The 23,851-nt window shown below is 40.5% G+C and overlaps 1 protein-coding gene across 1 annotated transcript; it reads left to right on the top strand.

Annotated features, from left to right (window-relative positions):
* The first annotated feature begins 1,181 nt into the window (after positions 1–1,181).
* SLC40A1 (solute carrier family 40 member 1) lies at positions 1,182–17,532 on the top strand. Its single transcript, XM_066189563.1, has 8 exons — positions 1,182–1,403; positions 1,626–1,693; positions 5,842–6,001; positions 6,818–6,933; positions 7,256–7,382; positions 10,382–10,624; positions 12,484–13,143; positions 14,226–17,532. Exons 1-8 carry the CDS (start codon positions 1,364–1,366, stop codon positions 14,543–14,545), a joined length of 1,734 nt encoding a protein of 577 aa, XP_066045660.1. The 5' UTR covers positions 1,182–1,363; the 3' UTR covers positions 14,546–17,532.
* The last annotated feature ends 6,319 nt before the right edge of the window (positions 17,533–23,851 follow it).

Raw genomic sequence — 23,851 nt, 5'->3', positions numbered from 1 at the left:
TGTATGTTAATATGAAATTTTATTTCTGAAGTATTTTTTCCCAAGGTATAGTTCCCCTTATGCAAAGTATAATCCATGATTCATGCATAGAAAGTCATCTAATTAATGCAAGAATTCTTTGAACAAGATCACAGGAATGGCAACAGCAGAACAGGTTATTGGTCTGTTATGTCAGGCATTTGCTTCTCGGGTGGCCTATATACTTGGGGGGAAAAAAACCAACCAACCAACCAACCAACCAACCAACCAACCAACCACCAAAAAAAAAAAGAAAAAAAACCAAACAAACAATACCACAAACAAACAAACAAAAAACCCTCAAACAAAATCATCCACAACCCAAACCAAAAGCAATTTTACACACAGTGTAAGGAACTTCACAGTAGTACACAATGACAATGAAAAGAGAATCTCAGCTCTGGCAGCCAAGAACAATCATTATGTTTTCCGCACAAGGACTGATAATTCTTAAATATTTTCATAGTATCCTGAAAAAGATCTAGCTTATTGTACATTTTGACTGGTTTTAAAGTGCTATAAACATGCAGTTTTTTGTGGTGGCCAATACCAAAAAGAAGTCACATAGAGTGCAAAAAAAGTATTTATGGCAGGAACTGGGATGCTTCATCTGGAGCAGAGAGCCTGAGCCAGAAGCAACTGGGTCAATTCTACACCATCTTCATTAGAATAGAATTGCTATTTCAATTAAATAGCTTAAATTTTGGTACCCTGTTTAGGTTTTGGTATTTTTTTTTCTTGGAAGCTCGGAATCGAGAGCACTGTACTTGGCACTGTTTTAACCACAGGCTTGTGGTACTTGGCGCTTCTCTTACAACCCCAGCTTCTTGAATCTGCATATTCACATGTTTTTTAAAATGCCAGAAACAAAAAGGCAACAGCAAGCAGAGAGCCGAGCCAGAGGCAGGACTAAGGGGCCCACGGCATGGAAAGCCGGGCTCGGGGTGGCTGGGGTCCCGCCCGCGGTACCCGGGGCCGAAGCTCAGCATCGGTCGCCGCCTGCCCGGGGCCGCGCGGGGCGCCGCTCCCGCTCCGCCGGGCACTGGCGGGGCCGGGGCCGCCCCCGGGCCGGGCCGGGCCGGGCCGGGCCGGGCGAGGGCGGTGCCGCCGCCGCCTACAAAAGGCGGTGCGCCGCCGCCTCCAGCCCAGCGCTTTCGGCAGCCCTGAGCGCTGAGCCCGGGGTCGAGCGGCGCTCGGCCCCTCCGCGGCGGAGCGTCCCCGCCGCCCGCGGCGCATAAGGCCAAGGCTTTCCGACTTCAGCTACAGTGCTAGCTAAGTCGGGGAAGGCAACACGGAGCGAAGCCGCGCGTCCCCCCTTCTCTCGGCAGCGGCGGAGCGGGCCGGCATGGCGCGGGCAGCGGAGCCGGAGGGCCGGCGGCGCGGCGGTCAGTGCGGACGGGCCGCCTGCAGAGCGCGTCCCGGGCGCGGAGCGGGCGCGGGCGGCCGGGCCGGGCTGCCCGCGGGTGGGGGGCACCGAATCGCGCCGTGTCCCGGTGGCGCCTCCGCTCTCAGAACCGTGTCCGCGGCAGCCAGGTGTGCCTGCTGTACCGAAATGCGGTGGATGTGCCCGCATCTGCTTTAGCATCTGTTTCTTATTTCTCATTTAGGGTCTGTGATTGCCTATTTTACGTCTGCAAAGTTTCTTCTTTATCTTGGACATGCACTGTCCACTTGGGTAAGTAAAATGCTGGCCTGGTAAGGGCAGGATTTTATTAATCTGGCTGTGATTTACCTGAGCTTTGTTGGTGCTTTCCAAAAAAACTTCATAAATTCGCCCACCACTGTAGAGGTCTTGTTACAACACCTTGCTGTTAAAAGTCTTTATAATCTTTACAAGATATGTTGTAGTAGGTTTAGTTTTAGTGCAGAGATGTGCAGTACTCAATTTTTGGGGGGACTAGTTCTGTACCTTTTAATGTTTTTAAATAACTATAGAACCAGAGAGACTCCTTATAGAGGACCAGCCCATTGCACTATTATATGTAAAGGACTCATATACTTATTAATGGGAAATGCTCAGTGTTTACAATGGACTCAATACTGCCTCTCACTAGCTAATATGTTGAAAGCATCAGGCGTTGTCCTCTGTAAAATCATTTGCCTCCTGAAATGCTTTCCTTCTGTGCTAATCTAACTTACTATACCAGCTTTTACTCACTTGAAGAATACTAAAAACTGCTTTAAGAGATGCGCTAAAAATAGACAGTCTGTTTCTGTTCCACAGAATAAAATTAGGAATATGTCTGTATTTTAACACAATCTTAAGTTTCCATACAGTAGCTTGGTTCAAAAATAAATTAAAAGTTCCCCCCCCATTTTCCTTGTTTTGTGTTTTGGTCCTGAATTTGGACTGGTTTGATGTATGTGCTGATCAAGTGGCTGTTCTACAGTAGAAGATTGCATGCCTAACTCTGGAGCTTCTTGCTTTGCTAACCTGAAAGGTCATACTGAAGTTTCTCTTAGCAAAATAAGTCTTTGAGTGGTATCAAATGTTCGTTTCAACAAGTGCAATTTTTGGCAGATGTTAATATTAAAAAGCAGTGAGCCAGACAACTTCAGCAGTCAGGGCTGTTGCCTGCAAGAGTCTTTGTCAGTCATGCCCGCAAAGTGCCCCACTGGCAATTTGGCCAACCCTGCTTACTCCTCTCTGCCCGGTGCATCACAGCTCTGCGGTGGGCTTGCTCTGAGTCCCTGAGTAAAGGTGACAAAGCAGAGATAGGAAACAACCTTGCACACAGTAACAAATGGTAGACTACAAGATATCTGTTTAGCAATATTAATAGGCTATTCCTGGCCATGTCCTGGTGGGTTTTGTGCTGAATATCATGACTCAAAAAACTCCCAAACAAATCTTCTCTAACAAGAGATGTTATTCTACAACAGCTTATTTTAACAGAACTGGGTGCAGGACTTCACCTTTTGTATCTTCTAGGCTTTGGTGTTCTTGTTGTTGTGAAGGTTTTTGCTACCAGGAACAGTAAACAAATACCTGAATCTTCAGAACACCAAGTAATAGATCATCTTTGTTTTAGAATGGCTCTGTCCACAATACAAAATTTGAGAGAAATGGGGTTTTGCTGTAATTGAGAGAGCTAATTAGGTTTCTGTGTTACTATGCCGTTCCCAAATGCCAGGGGAAGCTGTAAATGATTAAACTTGTCACATCTCCAGAAATGTTAAGACTTGAACGAAGTCTAGGCTCTGCTGGGCCCTTGCTCAGTAAAATATTTAGATGTGTGCCTGACATGAGGGGTCTCAATAGGGTGGACAACAATGCTGAACTGGAGTCGCAGACTTTATGCTGTTGCTGTCTATCCCTCAGCAGTAAAGAAGGAACGACACGGAGCTGGGTTCACCTTGTTGGTGTCAGGCCCAGTGTTTTCCAGGAGATCACTGATTGCAACTTCCCAGCCTTATCTGTGTGCCTCAGGCCTCAGGAAGCTGTCAGTAGGTGGTAGCCTGGCTATTCCTCAGCTTGTTGGCTTCAGTTCTGACGTGTTTTGTATACATTCAGTATAAGGGTAATTATAATTACAGAAGGGGAGGAGCTGTCTTTAAAAGGGTAGTGATGCTGAACAGCTGTAGCTATTTACAAGTTTTGAAATAGCCACACTTTGAGACATTTTAAGGTGGGACTGAGTGTATGTAATCAAGGATCTGCCTGTTTCTGAAGATATTTGCTGTTCAAATTTCAACAGATCTTAGCTTGAAATGACATACTTGCTACAATGCTCTGCAATTTACTAATATAGTTCTTCTCCTTTATCTTTGCCTATTCTTTATGGGTTTTAATTCTTGAAAGAAAATCATACTTTCAGTTGTAAGAGGTGTGGTTTCCCCAAAAATGATCTCTGTGGGTTGACCGGATCAAAATACTCTGGGTTAAAAGTGTTAGATAAAGTTGAATGGTGTTCACAGGCTCTTAGATAAAGGGTGCAGGAAAATCATGATGCCTCTGGAGTCAAAGGAACCTTTCCATGGGTTTGAAGGGAGGTTTGGTTTTTCACTCTGACAGTAATGACTTGGTACTGGGTTGCACGTGCTTAGATTTTTTTTAAAAATGCCTTTTTCATTTTGTCAGAATCCAGTACCTGAGACATCTCTGCATAAAGAAAAAACCCAGACTTAATATGAAAGTATTTTTTTGGCTCATTTTTCTAGCTTAACAAACAGTTATCTGGGTTAATTCACCTGCATGCATTTTAAATGACATTTTAGGTGAAAATACCACCTCAGGTCATACTAAGTTTTAAGTGAAAGCTGGAATTGGGAAATCATATGCCTGGGATATTTTCTATGTATTTCTACTAACTAACCATGGAATGTAAGTGGAACATATTTACAGAAGGCTTTAGGTGTCTCTTGAGTGAAGAATGGTTTAGAGTATATGAGAGGAGACATATAAGATGATCATGTTTATAGTAGCATTTGTCACTGGATTTAGTTAAAAAAAAGCATACGAAATACCCTGGGGTTTTTATTTGAACAGATGTAATTTTTCTTTCCATGATTGGAATGTAATTTTTTTCAGCCTGTGTTTAAGGAAACAAGTATCAAAGTTTGCATGTTACAATGTTTACAGAAATCTCCTTCAGTGAACTCAAAAGGCAAGTGCTTTTTGTGTCTGTACTATACTGAAGACTAATCACACTTTGCAATTACTTGGACCCCAAATGATATGCTTTTTATGTATCTCATGATTGCTGTGTTACGTGGTAAGTTAGATTTGGCTGGCTTTGATTTTTAAAAGTACTTTTATGTTACACCTCCCCCAGCCCTCCTGAGTATTTGAGGTCCTTAGAAGCTTGTACACTTTGCTGTACCACATAGCATTTGTTTATTTTAGATAAGGCAGCAGAAGAAAACAGTTTCATGTTTGGTTTGTAGAAGCCTAATGTTAGGAACCCTTATTAAACAACCTGTGTTCCCTAGAATGGTACGAGTGATTTCTATTCATCTGCTTTGTTACTGATTGCATAAGGCATTTTTTTGTCATGTATTGCTGCAGTATGTTTAAAAGTAAAGTGAGATGTGACAACAAAAACCTCCATGTATTTATTAGCAAACCCAAAAATGTTTTAAATAGAATGAAAATTACTTCACTTGGGTGTGTTTAACAATTTGGTCATCCTTTTTGTACCTGTAGCATGTGGTATCAGAACATGGATGTGTTTTATTCTATGCACTAGGTTAAATTAGCAATAGGTTAAATAGGCTGAATTAGCAGTGAGTTTACAACAGGTTAAATGAGCTTTGCTATTCCACCTCCTCTGAGTAGTATGCCAGTGCTGAACACTAAAAACAGCTGAAGTCCATTGATTTCAGAAACTTCAGTTAGCATTTATTTACCCATATCTCTCCTGGATTGTATGATGACTTGTTTCCACTTGAGTCACTCTTGTGTTATAAAGCAGCACTTAAGCGTTGATCATCTAAGAGCAAGCTGCCTTGAAAGGTTATTTAAATAGTGATCGGTAAATCTGTTGTTAATATTTGATCTGTGCCGGAGAATTTGTGTAAGCTTTTTGAGTTTTGTTGGATGTGACAGACTTTGTCCGGTAATATACTGATAGAAAATATCTGGGATTTTTTGATTTGTGGCATTACAAGCAGTAATGATCCACTTGATTGGGATAGGTAATCTTGATGATACTGGGATGAAATCAATGGTAATGGGATGTAGCCATCAAAAAACCTCCTGAGAAACCAACAAGCACAAAAAACCCCACACCACCTCTGTATGTGTAACAAACCTCTATTGTAGTACAGACTTTTTTCTAAAGAGCAACCAGTAATGTTGTGTGTGTTCTCTTACTCTTAAAGGGAGATCGTATGTGGCATTTTGCTGTGTCTGTGTTCCTGGTTGAACTTTATGGAAACAGCTTGCTCCTGACTGCGGTCTATGGCCTGGTTGTGGCGGGATCAGTTCTTCTCCTGGGAGCCCTTATTGGAGACTGGGTGGACAAGAACTCCAGGCTCAAAGGTTAGATGCCTAGAGCAGGTTATTGACTTAAGGATGCATCAAATTCGTGTGAAAAAGCTGAAGCCGACAGAGTTAATTCCTCAAGTTAATTATGAGAATGAGGCTTGCTCATCTCTTCTAAGAAGGGCAGAGTGGTTTCAGAGTGGTGATGGTTATACAAAGATATTCTCAAAAGCAGGAAGAAAACAGTTTTAGGTCATGATGTCTGTTACTCAGGCTAAACCCATGTGATGTGTAGAGTTGTATGGAAACACAAAAGGTAAAAAATATGTAACTTTAAGGACTACAGACCAAATTCTTTTTTACATTAAACCACTAACAGGCTCTTGTATTATTTGTTGTCTTTTGTCTGGCTACAAATATGTTTCACTTAAGTGTAAACACACTGCATTTGCACTCTGCATATTGTATATATGCTCTAGTCTGGTTTATAAATAAAACAGGATCAAGTTCTTCAAATGAATTTCTACTTACCAAAAATTTTCAAAATAGTATCCCTTCCATTGTAGGTTGAAGGTGAATTTTAGAGGCTTGAGCTAGGCTTTTACTACTTGAAAAATACTGTCAGCATTTAAACAGGGACTTAGATTGAGTGTAAATCAAGAGCTATGAAGTGACATGAGTTTGTTTCTCTAAGACAATGGATGATTCAGAATCTACTGTGAAGTATACTTTTGCCACTTATATTTTGGCGGAGACTAGGAAAATAAGATTATTAAATAAATGTGTGTGTGCTCCTTAATTATGTCCGCCTTTAGGCTGTAGTTAGCTCATTCTTATGTTCATAACTGTTGCTCTGTGTTTGGTTTAAAACAGTGGCCCAGACATCCTTGATTGTGCAGAATTCATCTGTCATCCTGTGTGGTGTTATCCTGATGATTATCTTCTTGTTTAAGACACAGCTCTTGACATTATACCATGGATGGCTTCTTGTGAGTGCTTCAACTTGTTAATAAGAAATTAATTTATGAAGAAACTGTGGGGAGCATGGGAGATGGATGAGTTTTTATCTCTTTCTCTAATCTGTATAGACATTTCTGGGAGCCAAAACTGGCAAATGAAACTGCACTGTTAGGTAAACAGAGATGATGATTTTTTTTTTTCCTGCCAGGAATTGTAGACTTGATCTTGTTTTGTGTGAAGAATAATGCTCAAATGTATGGAATCAAATATAAAAATTTTTTCTGCTTGTGTAGAAAGTGGAGATCTCTATCAATTTTCTCACATTATAACTCTTTCCCCTCATCTCTCTAGACATTGTGCTATATCCTGGTTATCACAATAGCAAATATTGCTAATTTGGCCAGCACTGCCACAGCGATCACAATTCAGAGGGACTGGATTGTTGTGGTCGCAGGGGAAGACAGAAGCAAACTGGCAGGTGAAATATATTGCCTTTATAATACCTTGCATGTCTTACTTTCCAAGCTTGATTTTATTATTGTTTTAAGACTCGATTTTTACAGAGATCAGTGCATCTTTGAGTTCCAGATACTATGAGAAAACAGCAGGTAAAAGGGCAGCCTTTATTTTGCTCTTCTTCGCTCTGGACTACAGCTACTGAGATCACAAATTACTGTTGTGATTACAATTCAGTTGGGCATCCCCAAACTTGTTTTGCTCTCCTCTTAAGTCCCACTGCAGCTCTGTTAGGAAAACTAGTCTTGCTGAACAAGCCAAGTGTTGCAATACTTTATTTTTAGTTCCCTGGAATGAAACAGAGCTCTTGCGTAATGGGGCTCCTCTCATAGGCATCAAAGAAAGATGCATGAGAATGAAGTCCAGAACATTGACCTAAAATAAGTAGGTATATTAGGAAATTGCCAGTAGGTAATACTGTGCATGCAGGCACATTTGAAACCTTGCATTTCTCTAGTATTAGAAGTCTAACTCAGAGCTGTGAACGCTTTCCGTCAGTTGGAATCAGCAGCTCTGCTTTCCTTTGACATCTAGTGCTTTTGAACATAGACTACAGACTAAATCATCTTCTGCCTAGAAAATATTTTTGTTTGCTTCTCCCCCTGTGCCCTGCACTTGCACAGTGACATTGATACTACCAGGAGAGAGAGTTCATTCCCATTCATATCCTATTGCAGCCTGATAGGCATGACACTTTTTGGATGTGGGAGATTGGGACTCTCACCAAGGATGAACAAAGCAAATTACACCAAAGGGTGTACAACAGTCTTTGGCTGTGCTGCTCTTCTGATTGTAACACAGTGTGGGAAGCAGCATTTTTTGTGATGAATTTGGTCAGGCTCTATGGGCTCTGAATCAACCCCATAAGCGGGCTTAAGCCTTCTCAGATAGAGGAACTGATACTGAACTGCAAACAAGGCACAGAGCAGTTTAACATTACCCAGACCTCTATAGCTCACTAACTCTGAAACTAAAGTTTAAGTCTGACACAGTTTAGATACCTTCAGGCTTAGACAGCATTTTAGCTTCTGGAGTCTAATTTTGTGTAAAGCTGCCTAAATTGTTCATAAAGTTCAGAGTCCTTTTGGAAATTTCAATCCTGTGTTTCAGATGTTTATCTCCGGTGAAGGAATATAATTTACCCATTTCATCCAGGAAGGGGTAATTCTTAGCTACATTAAATGTGTCATACTTTTATTTTCCAGTCTACAAATTATCCTCCCTAGTCTTTTATTTTGACCTTGCCTTTCTAGGTCATGCCTTTTGTAGAGCATCAATACTGGTGAACTTTCTTCACGCATGTGAATCACAGGTAGAAAAATAGCAGCTATCTGTACAAGTCTTAGGTTAATGAGAACTATTAAAACTTGTGTCAGATCTTATTCAGCAAATCATCTCCCCCTTCCCTGTCCCACATAGCACACATGAGATAAGGTACAGACCACACCTGCAGAGAACTGCTGCCTCTTTACTGCTTCATGAGCTCAGGCACAATTGTATGACCACTTATATTTTGTACTCAGAAATCAGGCAAGAGGTTACTGTAAGTTCTGTTATGACTTGATTGAGAATGAAAACAACCACTTCATTAAGCACCTTAGTTCAACAGATTTATCTGAAACATCCCTTCAATGCTGAACAGGCTTGTTTTCTGGAGTAACCTGGAGACTGTTGAAATTCCTTAACTTCAAAAAAATTAAGTGCTTACACTGACTTTGCAGCAAATACTGTTGTCCATCTCTGCATTTTTACCTTTCCTCAAAAAGAAATCTTAGTTATGCAAGTTAGTGGAATAGGGAAATAAAAAATTACCTTAACTTCTCCTTTGTTGCCCTTGATTAGTTTTCCTAGTCACTCTTTGTATCTTTTCTGAGTGCAATTATTAGCTGTCCTCAAATGACTCAAGAAACAAAGGTTAGTTGGATGGAATTTTTAAAGCCAAATATTATGCAAATATCTAACTCAACCATTTGACTGAGGGCTAACGAGGTTGAAATAGAGTAACCTGAATGTTTCTGTGAATGGCAAGGAGTAATTCTCTACAGATTCAATAAAGCAGCTTCATACTGATGTAGAATTTCACTCGCCTCTGAGGAGCTCTAATTTTATAACAGGACTCTAAAAGGGGCTTCATGTCTGAAACCACTGTCTGGCAACTTTCAGGAGTGAAAGAATGGCATTATTAATTGGAAACTGACAGGACCCAGATGGTTTAATGACAGGAAAGTAGATAAGATTGAGGAGGGTGAGGCATTCCCTAGCAGCAAATGAAAGATGCATTTGTGCTGAGAATGAGTTGCTTGTTTTGACTGTAAACATCAAAGGACCAGAAAGGAGTGAGGACTTTGCTCAGTAAAGATCTAAGGATGCCTAAAGCTGCCATCAACCAATGTGTCTTAACAAGGAAATGTAAAAGACATTTCAAAGTTCTGCTGCTATCATGGTGGTTCTGTGGCCACCAATTATTAGGAGTAAATGGAGGAGGCTAAGCAATACGTGTTCCAGTGTTGGGAGATAGATTACTATCTTCCCAAGAAACAATTCCACCTTAGGAGATTCCTGGAGCTGTGCATGCTAGGTTTGAGTGTTACAGGGCTAGAGCTCAGAGTCCACAGTATCAGTGCTGTGTAAAAGCGATCTCATGATGAGCAGTTTTACCTGATGTCATGATGAACAGGATGATGCTGCCACTGTAAACCCAGCATGCTCAACCTGGAAGACCTCATTCAGGCAAAACTGGCAGGAGTAGGGATTTGGCTTACAAACACCTTGGTGGTTGAGTGCAGTGAACTTAAACATTGAAACAGTCTGAAGGTGCCTCTGGTTACTCCTGGAACCAGTTTCAGTTGGAGCAAGACTTGTAGTTTTACCTTTATACCTGAGGAATTCACAATTATATTAGTGAATATTGCACTACAAATGTTCACCAGTCATTTCATATCATCAAATAATTTCTGACAGATATGAATGCCACAATAAGAAGAATTGATCAGCTGACCAATATCTTGGCCCCAATGGCTGTTGGTCAGATAATGACATTTGGCTCCCCAATGATTGGCTGTGGATTCATTTCTGGCTGGAACCTGATGTCGATGTGTGTGGAATATCTGCTGCTCTGGAAGGTTTATCAGAAGACCCCTACTCTGGCTCGCAAATCCACAAAAGTTGAAGCATCGGAACTGAAACAGCTGAATGTAAAGAAAGGTATTGGAAACAGAAGTAACTATTCAAATTCACTGTGTATTCATTGCATCAGTCAAGCCAAGTGTTGACTTTTGTCTTCCACAGGCACTGCTTTGAGGCTAAATAGCTTTCTACTGCTAGCTTGGAGATTTCAGGTTTGGGGTATAGATACCAGAGACTGTAATCTAAGCAACAATATTTTGTGCAGCTTTTTGAGGAATTCCATAAAATGCAGCCAAAGAATTAATTATCTCCTTTTCATTAACCCCTTAGAGTAAATCTGCCCTGTAACTTTAGGCTGATCGTAAGGAATCCTCCTATCCATCTAAACTATAGGTGATAATCTGGACCAGGCTCTTGGCTCCATAGTGTCTACAGCCTCTGTAAGGCTATTCCTTGCTAACTAATTTCTGCTTACACATAGTACTAACAGGCTTTCAAGAGATTGTAGATGGTCATATTTCTATTCTGGCACGACTGAATGGTTTTTACACGCTCCAGGAAATGGTAGAGAAAAAAAATGAACTCTTTTGGCCTTCAGCTCTGCTTCCTTGGCCAAGCAGTACAAGTGGGATTTGCAGTGTAGATGACAATGGCTATTACTATAAGTGACACTAAAATTGATATTAATGTTACTTTAGATTGAATATCAGAAATTTAAATTCAGAAGCAGACCTTTTATTGTGAAGTAGTAGAGATGTCAGACACTGAAATACTAAACTTAAGTGTTTCCCCATGTTTAAGGTTGCAGAATATTAGTGAAAGCTCATGTTAAGGCCTCCCAGCTACAATAGGTTGTGGGGTTTTGAGTTTTGTTTTTGGGTTTTTTAGGTTTTTTGCAAAATATGAGGAATTCCTGGGTTTTGTTTAAATGCTAGCTAACAATCTTGTCTCAATATATTGAGTTAGAAAGCTGCTTTTAAAAGCACTGAAGGAATCTGTCTTCCCAGCCATCAGATCTATGGTGGGAATAGCTGGTCCAGTAGGCTGTTGGACCAGGCTGATGGCAGTCAAGTATTAGAGAACAACAGAGTGTAGAAGGCTCCATAGCTTTGGAGCTGGCTCTAAAATACTTCTGGAGAATGAAGCATTTAGGAAATACCAAAACATAGGAAACACTTCTTAATCTTTGCTGTTGCAGTATTCTGATTTCATTAGAAGACTTGTGTTTTTAAACGTTGCTGAAGTACTTCATGTGTCTCACTTGCCGTAGAGTTTGCTTTGAACTTGATAGTGTAAAAACACTGCTCAGGCATCCAGACATTTGTAGAATTTCTATCCTCCTTGCTAGTGTAAATACTTCTGTGAGTTTTTGGATTTTTGTTTGTGATCAGTGCCAGTGCCTATTTCCTTTATTACAGTGAGAATGGAATTTTAGAAATGCAGAGGGGGTTTTTTTTGTTTGTTTGTTTTTTAAGTCAAGCTTTGAAAGCTTTGGGCTCTGGACAGGCTTCAGCCTTGGTTCTTCTGCCATGACATGAGATACTGACAGATGTTTATGTATTCCCTTCTTCTTTCAGTCAGTGCTTTTAAGCATGCAAAGCTGTGTTAAAATGCCAACTGTCACTGGCATTCATTAGGCAAATAATTTCTCTGTGGAGCTGGAGCATTCAGTCACAAGTCTAGAAGCAGGCACTGCCTTCTCCTCTCACCATTTAATTAATTAAATTGATAGGGATAAACTTTACTTGATCTTATTCCCCAGGTAGGATTTAAGAACACTTTAAATGATTTTAATTTAGGTAATTAAGAGAGCTTGGTCGTGGAGTTTGACTGATGCACTTCTGCAGTAGCGAGCTTAAGGCAAACAATTGTCTGTTGCTTTACGCTGTGCACTTTGCAGGCAGGAGTGTATCTGACAGCCTCGTTTCTGTTTACAGAGAGTGACGTGAAACCTGCTGAAGGAGTGCAGTTAATTATTGAGAAAGATGTAAGTGGCTTTGAGCCCCAGCAGGAGAAGGAAGTCGGCTGCACTGCCCGGATTGCCGAACCTTTCATAACATTCCGGGACGGATGGGTTGCGTACTACAACCAGCCGGTGTTCCTTGCAGGCATGGGCCTTGCATTTCTCTATATGACTGTTCTGGGATTCGATTGTATCACTACAGGCTATGCATATACTCAGGGGCTGAGTGGCTCTGTGCTAAGCCTCCTCATGGGTGCCTCAGCAGTCACTGGAATCATGGGAACAGTGGCTTTCACTTGGCTTCGACGCAAATGTGGCCTTATTCGCACGGGCCTTATTTCTGGAGTTGCTCAGTTTGCTTGTCTGATCTTATGTGTCATCTCTGTATTTATGCCTGGAAGCCCTATGGATCTGACTGTGTCCCCATTTGCTGACATCAGTGCCAGGCTGTTTGAAAATGAGCCGTTGCCTACTATAGCATCTCCAGAACCTGAAATGATTTTTGCAACTGGAATGCCCAACTTGTTAAATGGGTCTATTGCTCCTGCTGACAGTGACCCAGAGATGAGTCCTGAGCCCGTGCCTTTAATCTCTGTTAGTCTCCTGTTTGCAGGAGTCATTGCTGCTAGAGTTGGTAAGTATTACATCTCTATTACAATTTGGTTTATTTTCTGCTTTTAATTCTAAAAATTACAGTGCCTGTCAACTAAAACAAGTTGATTTTAGAATTAGAGGCAATAATTGAAGTGTTCCGTCTTCGTTCTGGGGCTAGTTGATTATATGTCACATAAAAATGAAATTATCCTGCAGTAGTGTTACTAGGGCAAAGACTGCAGTACTAGCTGCATGTATATTGTATGTCACCAATAGGAGAAAAGTTACCACCTTTAGAGAGGATTGTAACGTATTTTTGGAAAGAACTTATCTCTAAATTATTTTTGTTCACAAGCGAAGCTGCTTGTTACTAGGAAACGGCACTAAACACATCTGCTATGAAAGCCTTCAAATTTCAGAGTTTACTAAATTAATCCACTTACTAAAATTGTCTTGGCATTTAGAAGGGAAGCTTTGTTTTGGATGGCAGCCTAATTTTTTGAGGCATTGCTGGTTAGTGTAGTATTAATATCGGTCAACACAATAGGCAGTCAAATACATAAATGTAATGAACAGTAATCATCTGTAGAATCATTATCTTCATTTTTTGCTGAATTCTAGATGAATAGAATACTTGATTTGCATGTATTAAGTTTGTTTGCAAGATAAGCTTCTAAAGCTGATTCATGAACAGGGTAAACCAGTATGGAATCTAATGTCAACCGTTTGAAATTGTGTATTTTGCATAGTTTGGAAGATGCTTGATTTTTATGCAGAACTTTAGTGTTTGCACCTAGCATGGATACACTATAAATAGCTGTAATCCAGCTATTTAAACAAGGAAGGGATGAGTAAAATATTGCCTCCATAGTCATGATGAAACAGGGTGTGATAGGCAACTTAATGTGTGGAGTTTATGTATTATTTCAGGAAATTTTTGTAAAAGGAGAGTAAATTGCTCTTGACTGTGAGTGTGAAATCAGTTGTAGTCAACAAGAGGATATCTTTTCCTGTGCATTTTTGGCAAAAGTGAGTGCTTGGAAGGATGAATTAAATTGTGCCAGTGATGAGTTTGCCATGAGGAAGCCCAGCAGGATGGATAACTGTTTTTTCTCTCCGTAGGCCTTTGGTCCTTTGATTTGACTGTCACACAGTTACTCCAAGAAAACGTCATAGAATCTGAAAGAGGCATCATAAACGGTGTCCAAAACTCCATGAATTATCTTCTTGACTTGCTGCACTTCATCATGGTCATCTTGGCCCCAAATCCTGAAGCTTTCGGCTTATTGGTGCTTATTTCTGTGTCTTTTGTTGCTATGGGCCACATAATGTACTTCAGATTTGCCCAGAAAAGCTTGGGAAAACAACTTTTTGTTTGTCACACTCCTGATCCCAAAGCAGCCCCTGACAGTTCACCACCTGGTAATACATCTACTGTCTAAAAGGATCCACTTCTTACTAACTTTGCTTCACAAATACAATGGTTAAGCACATTTACTTCTTTTATGACCCTGTTTGAGGTGTTTCTCTAGAGTTGAATGCGTAACTTTTATAGCTGTTTGTGGAAGCTGTCCCAAGAGACAAAATTCATTTTACAGTGACCCTGTAAATGTTTCATGTTTGGCAGAGGACAGCCTGGTTGGATCTTGACAGCTGCAGTATCAAAGGTTCCCCACAAGTCTCAAGTCGAGTGTTCGATCACAGAATTACTGTTCAAGTTCCACTGCTGACCTCCACAGTGATACTCTGGTTAAGTGGTTATACATACTCAATTTACCATGAATTCTGAATGATTCTTGTGTTCATTGAGTAAAATGAGGTCTTGTCCTTCTTTTAGTTACTTCAGAGTAACTTTTTATACAGTATTTGGTTGTTTGGAGTTTTTCTCCAATATTCCTTTACCACAAACAGTTCTGCTCACCTATATTCTTAAACAGGTATAAACATCTTCTCTAAACATTGGACTTTGATCCACAAGGATTCTTGTGGGTCCCTTCTAACTCAAAACATTCTATGATCCTTCTTGGATTCTTCTAGTAAACTTTTTTTTTTTTTTTGTTTCCCTAAAACCTTTATAGTATTTTATGTTTTGGTTTAACTTTATGGAAACACCTTTGCAGGTTTTTTGCATGTTTCCTTACAAATTAGACAACCGTTAGGTACAAAATATTGTATTACACTTTTGTTGCACTTCATAGAGTAAAAAAGCCTCATTTACCAGAAGCTATTGTTGTAATATTACAAAGCATGGCTTTTAAATTGCAAATGGCAGGTTTGCTCGGGTTTGATGTAGCAGAAAGTGCTAAGGTCAGGAGTACTGGTACAGAAAGATAAATTCTAGTGCTAACTTAGTTTTTGCCTCAGAGTACAAGCAGCTTTAGTTCATTTTCCAATATATCAGGCTTTAATAGGGTTTCTGAAAACAACTGCATTTGAAAATAGTTAATATTTTATACAAAAAGTGGATTACTTACATTTATCTGGTGTGCATGTGAATTTTGACTTTGTTCTAAAATACTGCTAAACCAATGAGATGATGGACTGAGAGGCCCTCTAAAGCAACTTCAGAGCAATGAAAATGATATGTCCCCTCTGTTCAATAAGTTCTTGCCTTTTTGTTGTGTTTTTTACCCTGCATGTGTACTAACACAGTACTTCCACAGTCATTAACCCTTTGTGCACTTTTGTGGAAACTACGCACTTTGCTTTCTCAGTAGAGTTGAACCTGGTGGTGTTCTGAGTTTTCTTATGGCTTGGCAGTCTGACTTCTAAATTTAAATACTGGTAAAGTGTTTGTTTGCAAAATAAGTAGCATGTGAAAACATAATGTCAGCAACTTGTGAAAAGTATCCTCTGTAACTTTAAAGAGTTTTTTAAGTTTTAGATACTGTCCATCACAGTCATATATGTTGCCAGACTCAACCCTGGAACGTGTGTGAACTCCATTGATATTAAAGGCGTTACAAGCAGGGCTGAATCTAGGCCAGACATCACAAATTTTGTAACAATTACATTAGTGGCTTTTGTCTCAGATACAATGTTTTGTAAGAGATGTGAAATGAAATGAATGGGAATACAATGTACAACCAAGGGACTTGTAGCCCATAGTTTTCAATCACTGGATGTAACAATTTTTCTCTTCTAATGGACCAAACCTAATAATTACTCTATGTTGCTGCAAGCTTCTCAGGGATGTTTTCACTAGGTTTATAAGTGTTTATACTTTGACCAAGTATTTGGGTTGTGTTTTGATATAATAAAGAAAAATATGTAATTTAGAGTAGGATTAAAATTTATGACTCAATCCTGAGTGTAACTTAAGGAAAAGGGAATTTTGCCATCAGCAGAATTTGTCAGAAGACAAATAAAACAAGCTTACCTAGATCTGTAGAGTAAATATGTCCAAAGGATAGCATTATGTGGTATTATGATAAGTGCTTTAGTAAATAAAATAGCTCTGATTTGCCAAAAATATTTTCTCATGTGTATCTAATTTAAATTGGGACCAGATTTTAATATTGTTAAATATAAATAAAGGTAGTCCAAATGTCAGTGAATGCCTCTATACTGTACTTTGAAAACCATCTGAATGCCACTGTATATCTTGGACTCACTGGCCATCAGGGAAACCAAGCTGAAAATGCAGCTTTTTTTTGCCTTTTTTTTTTTTTTTTTTTGGCGCTGTCTGCAGTGCACAGAACCCAGGGTGCCTAAAATTTAATGCTGTAGCACTAAGCACCAGACATCCCAGAGAGGATGTATTCCTGAAGTCTAGAGAGCTCCAAAACCATGACAAATAGAGCTGGGAGCATGCCATGGTCCTGCCTGTTCCCAAAGGCTTTTTTTTCTTTTCCTTTCTCCAAGAACAATTTAGTCTTGTTTAATTTGAGTAGCAATTTGTTCCATAAATAGTTCCACTAGATAGTGCAGTACTATTAGGAGAGGACTGGAGCTTTGTATTTGGTAAACATGATGTGGTTAGGATTCATATGTGCACATCACGGCTGGAAGGCAAGACAATCCTAAAATAGAAAAGTGAATGCTAATATGAAGAAGAATAAGGAGGTTTAAATTGGAAAACTTGTGTGTATTGGTCTGCGTTGGATGTCAAAAAATGTATGCTGCTTGAGCACAGCCCGTTTGTGTGCAAGTCCAAGGTCTGTGCAGTCACCTGTACTCCGTAGTGCTTTGAAACAGTGTGGAGCCTGAAGTCTTACTTAGCAGGACTTTTATTAAGTAAGCATTTTTGGCCTTGTATTTATTTATTTTTTTAAAAAACGTCCAAATTGGATAAAAACTGCCCTTAAAAATGTACGCACTAGAAATCAATCTTACCAGAATATTTTATTATACAACCTTATGCTGGACATAGTATTGATTTATGTATTACTGTTGTTAAAGCTAATTAATAAATTTACATAAAAACTTACTTGTCCTGTATTTTTTAGTTTGTGGGTATCTGGGTATGCCACACTTAGCGTGGATCCTGTGCAGAAAGCTTTTTTGTATGATGGGTTGAAACTGCCATGAAGCACAAACAAACAGCATTGAGGAGGAAGCAAATGCCAAATGTAATTAAGATCTTTCAATGACCCTGTTAATTTTAAAATGCTACAACCACTTCTGTATTTGCTTCTGTAAAGTACATGGTGGATGTCCTAGGAATCAGAGTAAAGACTGTTTCTGCTAGGGAAGAGTACAACTAGTGGGCGTAGCTTTTCTGCATCTAGCACTCTGGCGGTGGCAATGCCTTTCTGTCTGCCTCAAGGCTGGCCTACTTTCAGGTTCTCCAGGAATATATTGTGCTGTACCCTGCATTCATGTCTTTCTCAAGTGCTTTGTACTACAGAAGTTAGTAGTAAGTGTTAGTGTAATAGCCTTCTTTTTTGTCTTGCCCGCTATACTTACACATTCTCTTTCCTACTTGTGAGTACTTTAACTTCATGGTGTAAGAGAAACGATTTTATTCCTGGAATAAGACTATGCCTTTAGCTTCTGTTTTCAAAAAGACACCATTTTGCCTCTGAAAGGCAGAAAAAACTGCGCAAGGATATTTGCTTAAAGGCTTGCAGGGAGTATGGACAAAGTGCATGCTGCTCAATAATGCTTTTTCAAATACTTCAGCTTGTCCTTGTGTGGGTCAATATTTCTTTCTAGTTAAACTTTATTTCCCTTGTGGTCACAAGGGAAGCATGCAGCTGTGCTTTTTACTCTTGGTATAGGGTGATGGAGCAATCTGTTTTCACACATGCAGGGTTAAGAGTTCTTAATCCTTTGTAAAATGCAGGGGAAGTTACTTATGTTTAGAAAATCTGAGTCCCTTCCTTCGGCAGATAAGGGAGAGAGAAGGTACAGTAGATATCTGAGCATAACTCATTAAGATCAAAAAACCCCACCCACAACAGCAAAACACATGTGGCTCAGAAAACACCCCAACTTTTTCACGGTGAGTCATTGTTCATGTTGGTCAGGAGGGAGACAATATAACAGGATATCCTCATCCCGGTGCCACCATACTCGAATCTGAAGATGAGTTCTGCCTTGAGCAGCACAGCCGGTGAGGAATGGGTTTCTCGCTCTGTGTGTGTCCTTGGCCTGTAGCAGCTGCCGTAGCTGCAGCTCCTGCCCTGGCTTGTGTCATCCTGTCTCTTCCCCGAGGTGGTCCCGCAGCGCTGCCCCTCCCCTGGTGTATGGGCAGAGCAAAGAGAGCCCGTGCTCTGATCCTCAGTGCCATGTGTGCTCGGTGGGAGGGACGAACAGCTGACAGGACAAACAGCACCTGGCAGCCTGTGCTCTGCCAAAGACCTTGGCCAGCAGACACAGTTGCAGGCTTCTCCTCTGCCCACCTGCTGAAGTCAAACTTTGAGACCTTTCTCTTTCATCATATTTAAACTGAATTAACCAAGTGGTTCAAAAGCTGTTTGTCAGGAAGTGAAGGAGGTGGCAGGGAGTAGTGTGGTTGAGTAAGTTCTGTGTCCTTGGAAAAAAGTGGGTAAAAATATGTCATGTCTGGAATGTCAATATGCCCATTGCCAACAACGCACCGTAACAAACTGATGTAGTCCAGAAAAAAGAAAGATGAAATTCAATGCAAGGCCCTACATTTAGGCACAACCAACTGACTCCTCAAATATGGGGTAGGGAATGCTTATCCACTGTTGTAGAAAGTAATTGTGATGTTATAGCCTAACAAAGAGAAAACACAAGTAAATGTGAAAAAATAAATGGAAATGGGATCTCTAGCATGTATGCTTCATTAATTGAATCATATTGTTCTCTTTGAAATTGAAAAAAAAAAATGGAGATTTGCATCCAGTCTTTCCTTTGTCGCTGTCTTGAACAGCAGTGGTAACCAGAGAGAAGCCAGAACAGAGCAAGAGCTGCAGTCAGAGTTCTAGAAAGTGCTGAGAAAAGTGCTTTAGGGAACCCCGCTTGAGCAGGGAGGTTGGACTAAATGACTTCCAGGGGTCCCTTCCAAGCTTACCCATTCTGTAATTCTGTGTAATGAAAGAATTCAGGACATTTAGAGATTGAAGTGATGTGCTAACCATACCTGCCTGTGTAAAAGGGGATGGAAATAGTACATAATCTTGCTCGAGAAGACAAGCATTAGCCAAGGCAGATTACAGCATCCTTGAAACTGCAAATTGTGGAGTTTCCAATCCTGAATCTTCAAGAGCTGGTACCATTTTTTCCAGCTCTGTTTTTCTCCAATTGCGTGTAATTTATTTCTGCAGTTCTTCCAGTTCAGTGTTTCCTCTAGAGCTGCTGCTGAGGCAGTGGACTAGTTTTACTGTTTGCCTTCAGTCTATCAGGATTCTCTGGATTTGCTATTAAAAGTAGTTCTGCGGGATTAGTGAAATGTTCAGGAAGCTTTTTGAATAATTTAAGGCTCTTTTTTTAGTACTGTCAAAACTTCACAATTACTACAAGCACTAACACAGGAAATCTTCACTCTTTCAGAATGCTCACATGATACTCCTGTGCAGAGCCTAGCTGCATTTTATGTGTGCATCTCCTATCCAGCCTCCTTCTTTGAGCTCCTTTAGCTGCTGGTACCCGGCTGATTTAGGAAAGAGCTGCAGCTCTTAATTTGGAGAATTGGGACCGTGTATTTTCTGAGCCTGCTTCTTGAAAGGCACAATTTGGTTCCCGGGCTGCCAAAAAAGTAAATGCCATGTGTGAATTCCTTAATTTCTGGGAGCTGCCTTCCCCTGGCCAACCACATCACATGTAAGAACTGACAGGGAGTTGCGCAAATATGTGGTCTGTCCAGCTGGGAAAGAGGGAGGAGGAGATGTCCATGTTAGAAATATTTGTTCAGCTGCTACTGGAGTAAGGCCAGTCAAAGTTACTGTTTACAGTATGAAGAGTGCTGCAGTCCGTTTGTCTTCTAAAGATAACGAAACAAGATAAAGAATCCATTCTTTGGGACAGTTTTGGCTTTATTTGCTTGACTGCAATATACTATTCCCTGTTATCCTGTACTGACCTTGGCATTGCTTAGCCATGCCTGATGGGAGCAAACTGTGATGCAGCTGGGGACCAAAGGGACACCAAGCAGCCCATCCAGGATGTGGAGCTTCCTTAGTGGCTGTCCAAACACAGACACAGCTGCTTTGCACAAACCCCCTGCAGATTTCAGTAGTGTAATCTCAAGATATCTGGTGAAAAAATGGATGGTACTGAATGGAAACTCTCCTACAACCCCTGCACACTGTGGGGCACTCAGAATACAAACAGCTCTTGGAGAAAAACACACAAAATAGCACTCGTAGTATGTGCCCATCAAAGGAGTGTAAAAAAATTAAATGCTTCTCTAGGGAGAAGGGTTTTGCACAAGAACATCTCCTAAATGTCTTTTGAAAAGTTTCTTCCCCCTCCGGAATACCAAGAAATTTTATATGTGTTGGGAAGCCTTTATTTAATTAATTTTAAGACTGTGTTTCTCTTATATCTTATTATAAAGCCATTTTTGTCTTGCACACATCAAGGAGCTTTAACTGTACTTTTAATGCCTTTACTATCTGAGGATAGCCTTGTCAGGATTTTCAGTTGTCAAAGAAGTAAAGTCATGCTTTGACTTTTTTGTTTTCTTCTCTTTCTTGCTCTGATTGGTGCCTGATGCTGGCAGATATAAACAGCCTCCATGCAAAATTCACAGTAGCTGCAAAAGGACAAAATACATCTCATCACCTTTAATTCCTTCCCCTGAATCTGTGTCATAAGGCTCATCTTAGCCAAAAGAGGGAAAAGAAACTGTTCTCCCACTGTTTGTTTCCTCTATTTTCTTTAATTTTTTTGTGACTGTGTGGACGCAAGGAGGAACAGACTTTGTAAGAAATAGAAAGAAACAGACCTGAAGAGGCCAAGTCTTTGGTTTCACACCAAAGATAACCTGATTAGAAAAGAAGAGAGATTTTCCTTTTCTTAAGGTGATTGCTTCTATGTCCTCCCTCCACAAATCATGAATTCTTACCCAGTTCTGCTTTGCTAACAGAGGGTAAATTTTCAATAAGAAAGTGGTAACTTGGCTTATTTACTCGGATTTTTAGTACAGGTTACCAGTTGATGTTCAGGGCTATATAGGAATGTACAGTTTTATTTTATCTGCTTAGCTGTGGTAAAATCTATATGTTGTCTTATCTAAATGGAACAGAGCAAACAGAAGAGACCAAGGCGGATAGCTGGATGTTCAGTAGAAAGCTGTAACTTCAGTCTGATTTTGTACTTCTTTTTCCTGTTGCCTCTACTGTCTAGTTGGCATTTCCCACTTGGTCACAGAGGACAGAGGTTAGATGAGTATCAGAGCATGGAAACAGAAGTGCTGGAAGATCATGTGAGTAACCTCAGCACTTTCTGGAAAATCCTCTCAAATGTCACAAAGGAATTGAAGCACAGGTCAGCATTCTCCTCAACCCTCGCCACATTCCTTCACATCCACTGAGCTCCACACCATGGAAGCTGTGCCTTTGTGCTCAGGATAGGTGCTGATTCCTGAGTGTATACATTTCCAGTGCGTCACATATTTGCTGAAGATAACTTTGTATGCATTGACAAATCTAACACCAGAAAAGAGGGATAAAGAGGGCAGCCAACTGGGGGCACCCAGCAGGGTTCTCAGTGGTTTTCATGGACTACCCTTGTGACCTAGTGCCAAACATGATGACCAAGGCAACAGCAACTTTTATTTCTGTAGTTCACTAAATGTGTGCAGCATTTCTTGGGATTGTACTTCAACATTACTTGAGGTAATTCTGTGGAGATCTCCATACCCTATTATAAATGCCAAAATCCTTCACACTGGGAGAGGACAACAAGCAAATGTTGCAGTGAATTAACAAAAGTACATATTCAGAGAATGATTATTACCATTTTGGTCTTCTAATTCTCTTTATTAAAAGAGAGAATCAATAACAAAAATTTACAATTCTAATCCTCCTTGCTAATACTTCAGAGTAGGAGGATATTAGTATGTTTTCCTGATTCTTGCTAGAAACGTTAAAAACTATTTAGTCATTGTATATTGCTGCTTGTGAAAACTGTTTCTGAGTAAAAGTTCAGGCAATAAAATATTGAGGATTATCTCATTTCAGTAGTACTGACTGTATCAATTCCTACAGCACATTTTTTTTCAGCTAACTTTGCTTCTATCTACGAATGACACTGTTAATAAAAAGGGAAAGACCAGTTTCTCAAGACCATCCTGAGGAAGTGATACAAAACATTATTAGATGTGCTTGAGGATGACTCAGTGGTTCTTAAGTTACATCATGCTAAATAAATTATGCCAGAAGTTTGGCTACAATCACAAAACAACAGGAGGGGGAAAGTAAGCCAGTTCTGGAGGCTGAAGTACAAGCATTAGTTTGAAGTGAGCAAGACTGCTAGTCAGAACTAAGACTGATAGAGAGGCAAGGGAGGCTGGGATGATAAAAGGAAGAAGGAAGCGCAGCAGCCCAGCAGGAGTGTGTGACACAGGACATGCTGCAGAATAAGGATTACTGCCTTCATGGGATTACCTCTCTTCTCATCATTTAAGTTGCTATCCTTAACACTCCCAGGGTGAGGCTGGCAGCAGCTGGGCTACAACGGGGCCAAAGCAAGAGGCCATGCCCACTGGCACAGGGGCTGGGAAGAGGGTGGGACTTGTACTGCTAGAAGAGAGGTCTCCAGCTACCTCAGACAGACGTGTCCAAGTTCAGCCCAGCAGCCTGCACGGCACCCTTGCTGCTGATAAAGCCAGGACTTCAGCCTAGAGCTCTGTCACACCAGGCTACAAGGAATAAGGGAGAAGGTAATGAGGCACACAGGGAAACCCAGGAGGCAGCTCTTGTCTGTTCTTTCACCTAGATGATGCTGAAGGCCAGGAAACACAGTAATTATAGAGCCACTTAGAGAACATAATGACCTCCAGCTGGAGCTTTTCAACTCAACTTTTTAAAACTTTTCCCTTCTAATTAGAGGGCATTAAGCTGTCACTTTTTCCTGGACCTCAGTGAGAACTACTTTCCTCATATTAATACAGTCTTTAAATGACCAAGAAATGTTCTTTTCTCCCCTTAGTTCTAAGAAATAACTTACAGATCATGTACTGAGAAAATCAGAGTCTCACCAGGCAGGAGTCCATCTGGGAGATGAGTGACATCTGCTACCCATCAATTCTAGGTGTGTAAAAAGACACACCTTTTCTGAGTTGTGTTAAATGAAGAGAGCTCACAGAATGCTTTGAAAAGGTTTTGGGAGCT

Source organism: Chamaea fasciata, unplaced genomic scaffold (genome assembly GCF_029207755.1).
Source record: "Chamaea fasciata isolate MVZ Bird 193981 ecotype frontalis unplaced genomic scaffold, bChaFas1.0.hap1 SCAF_8, whole genome shotgun sequence".
Classification (NCBI taxonomy): domain Eukaryota; kingdom Metazoa; phylum Chordata; class Aves; order Passeriformes; family Sylviidae; genus Chamaea; species Chamaea fasciata.
The sequence above is the reverse complement of the archived record's forward strand: the minus strand, read 5'-3'. Positions and strand labels throughout refer to the sequence as shown.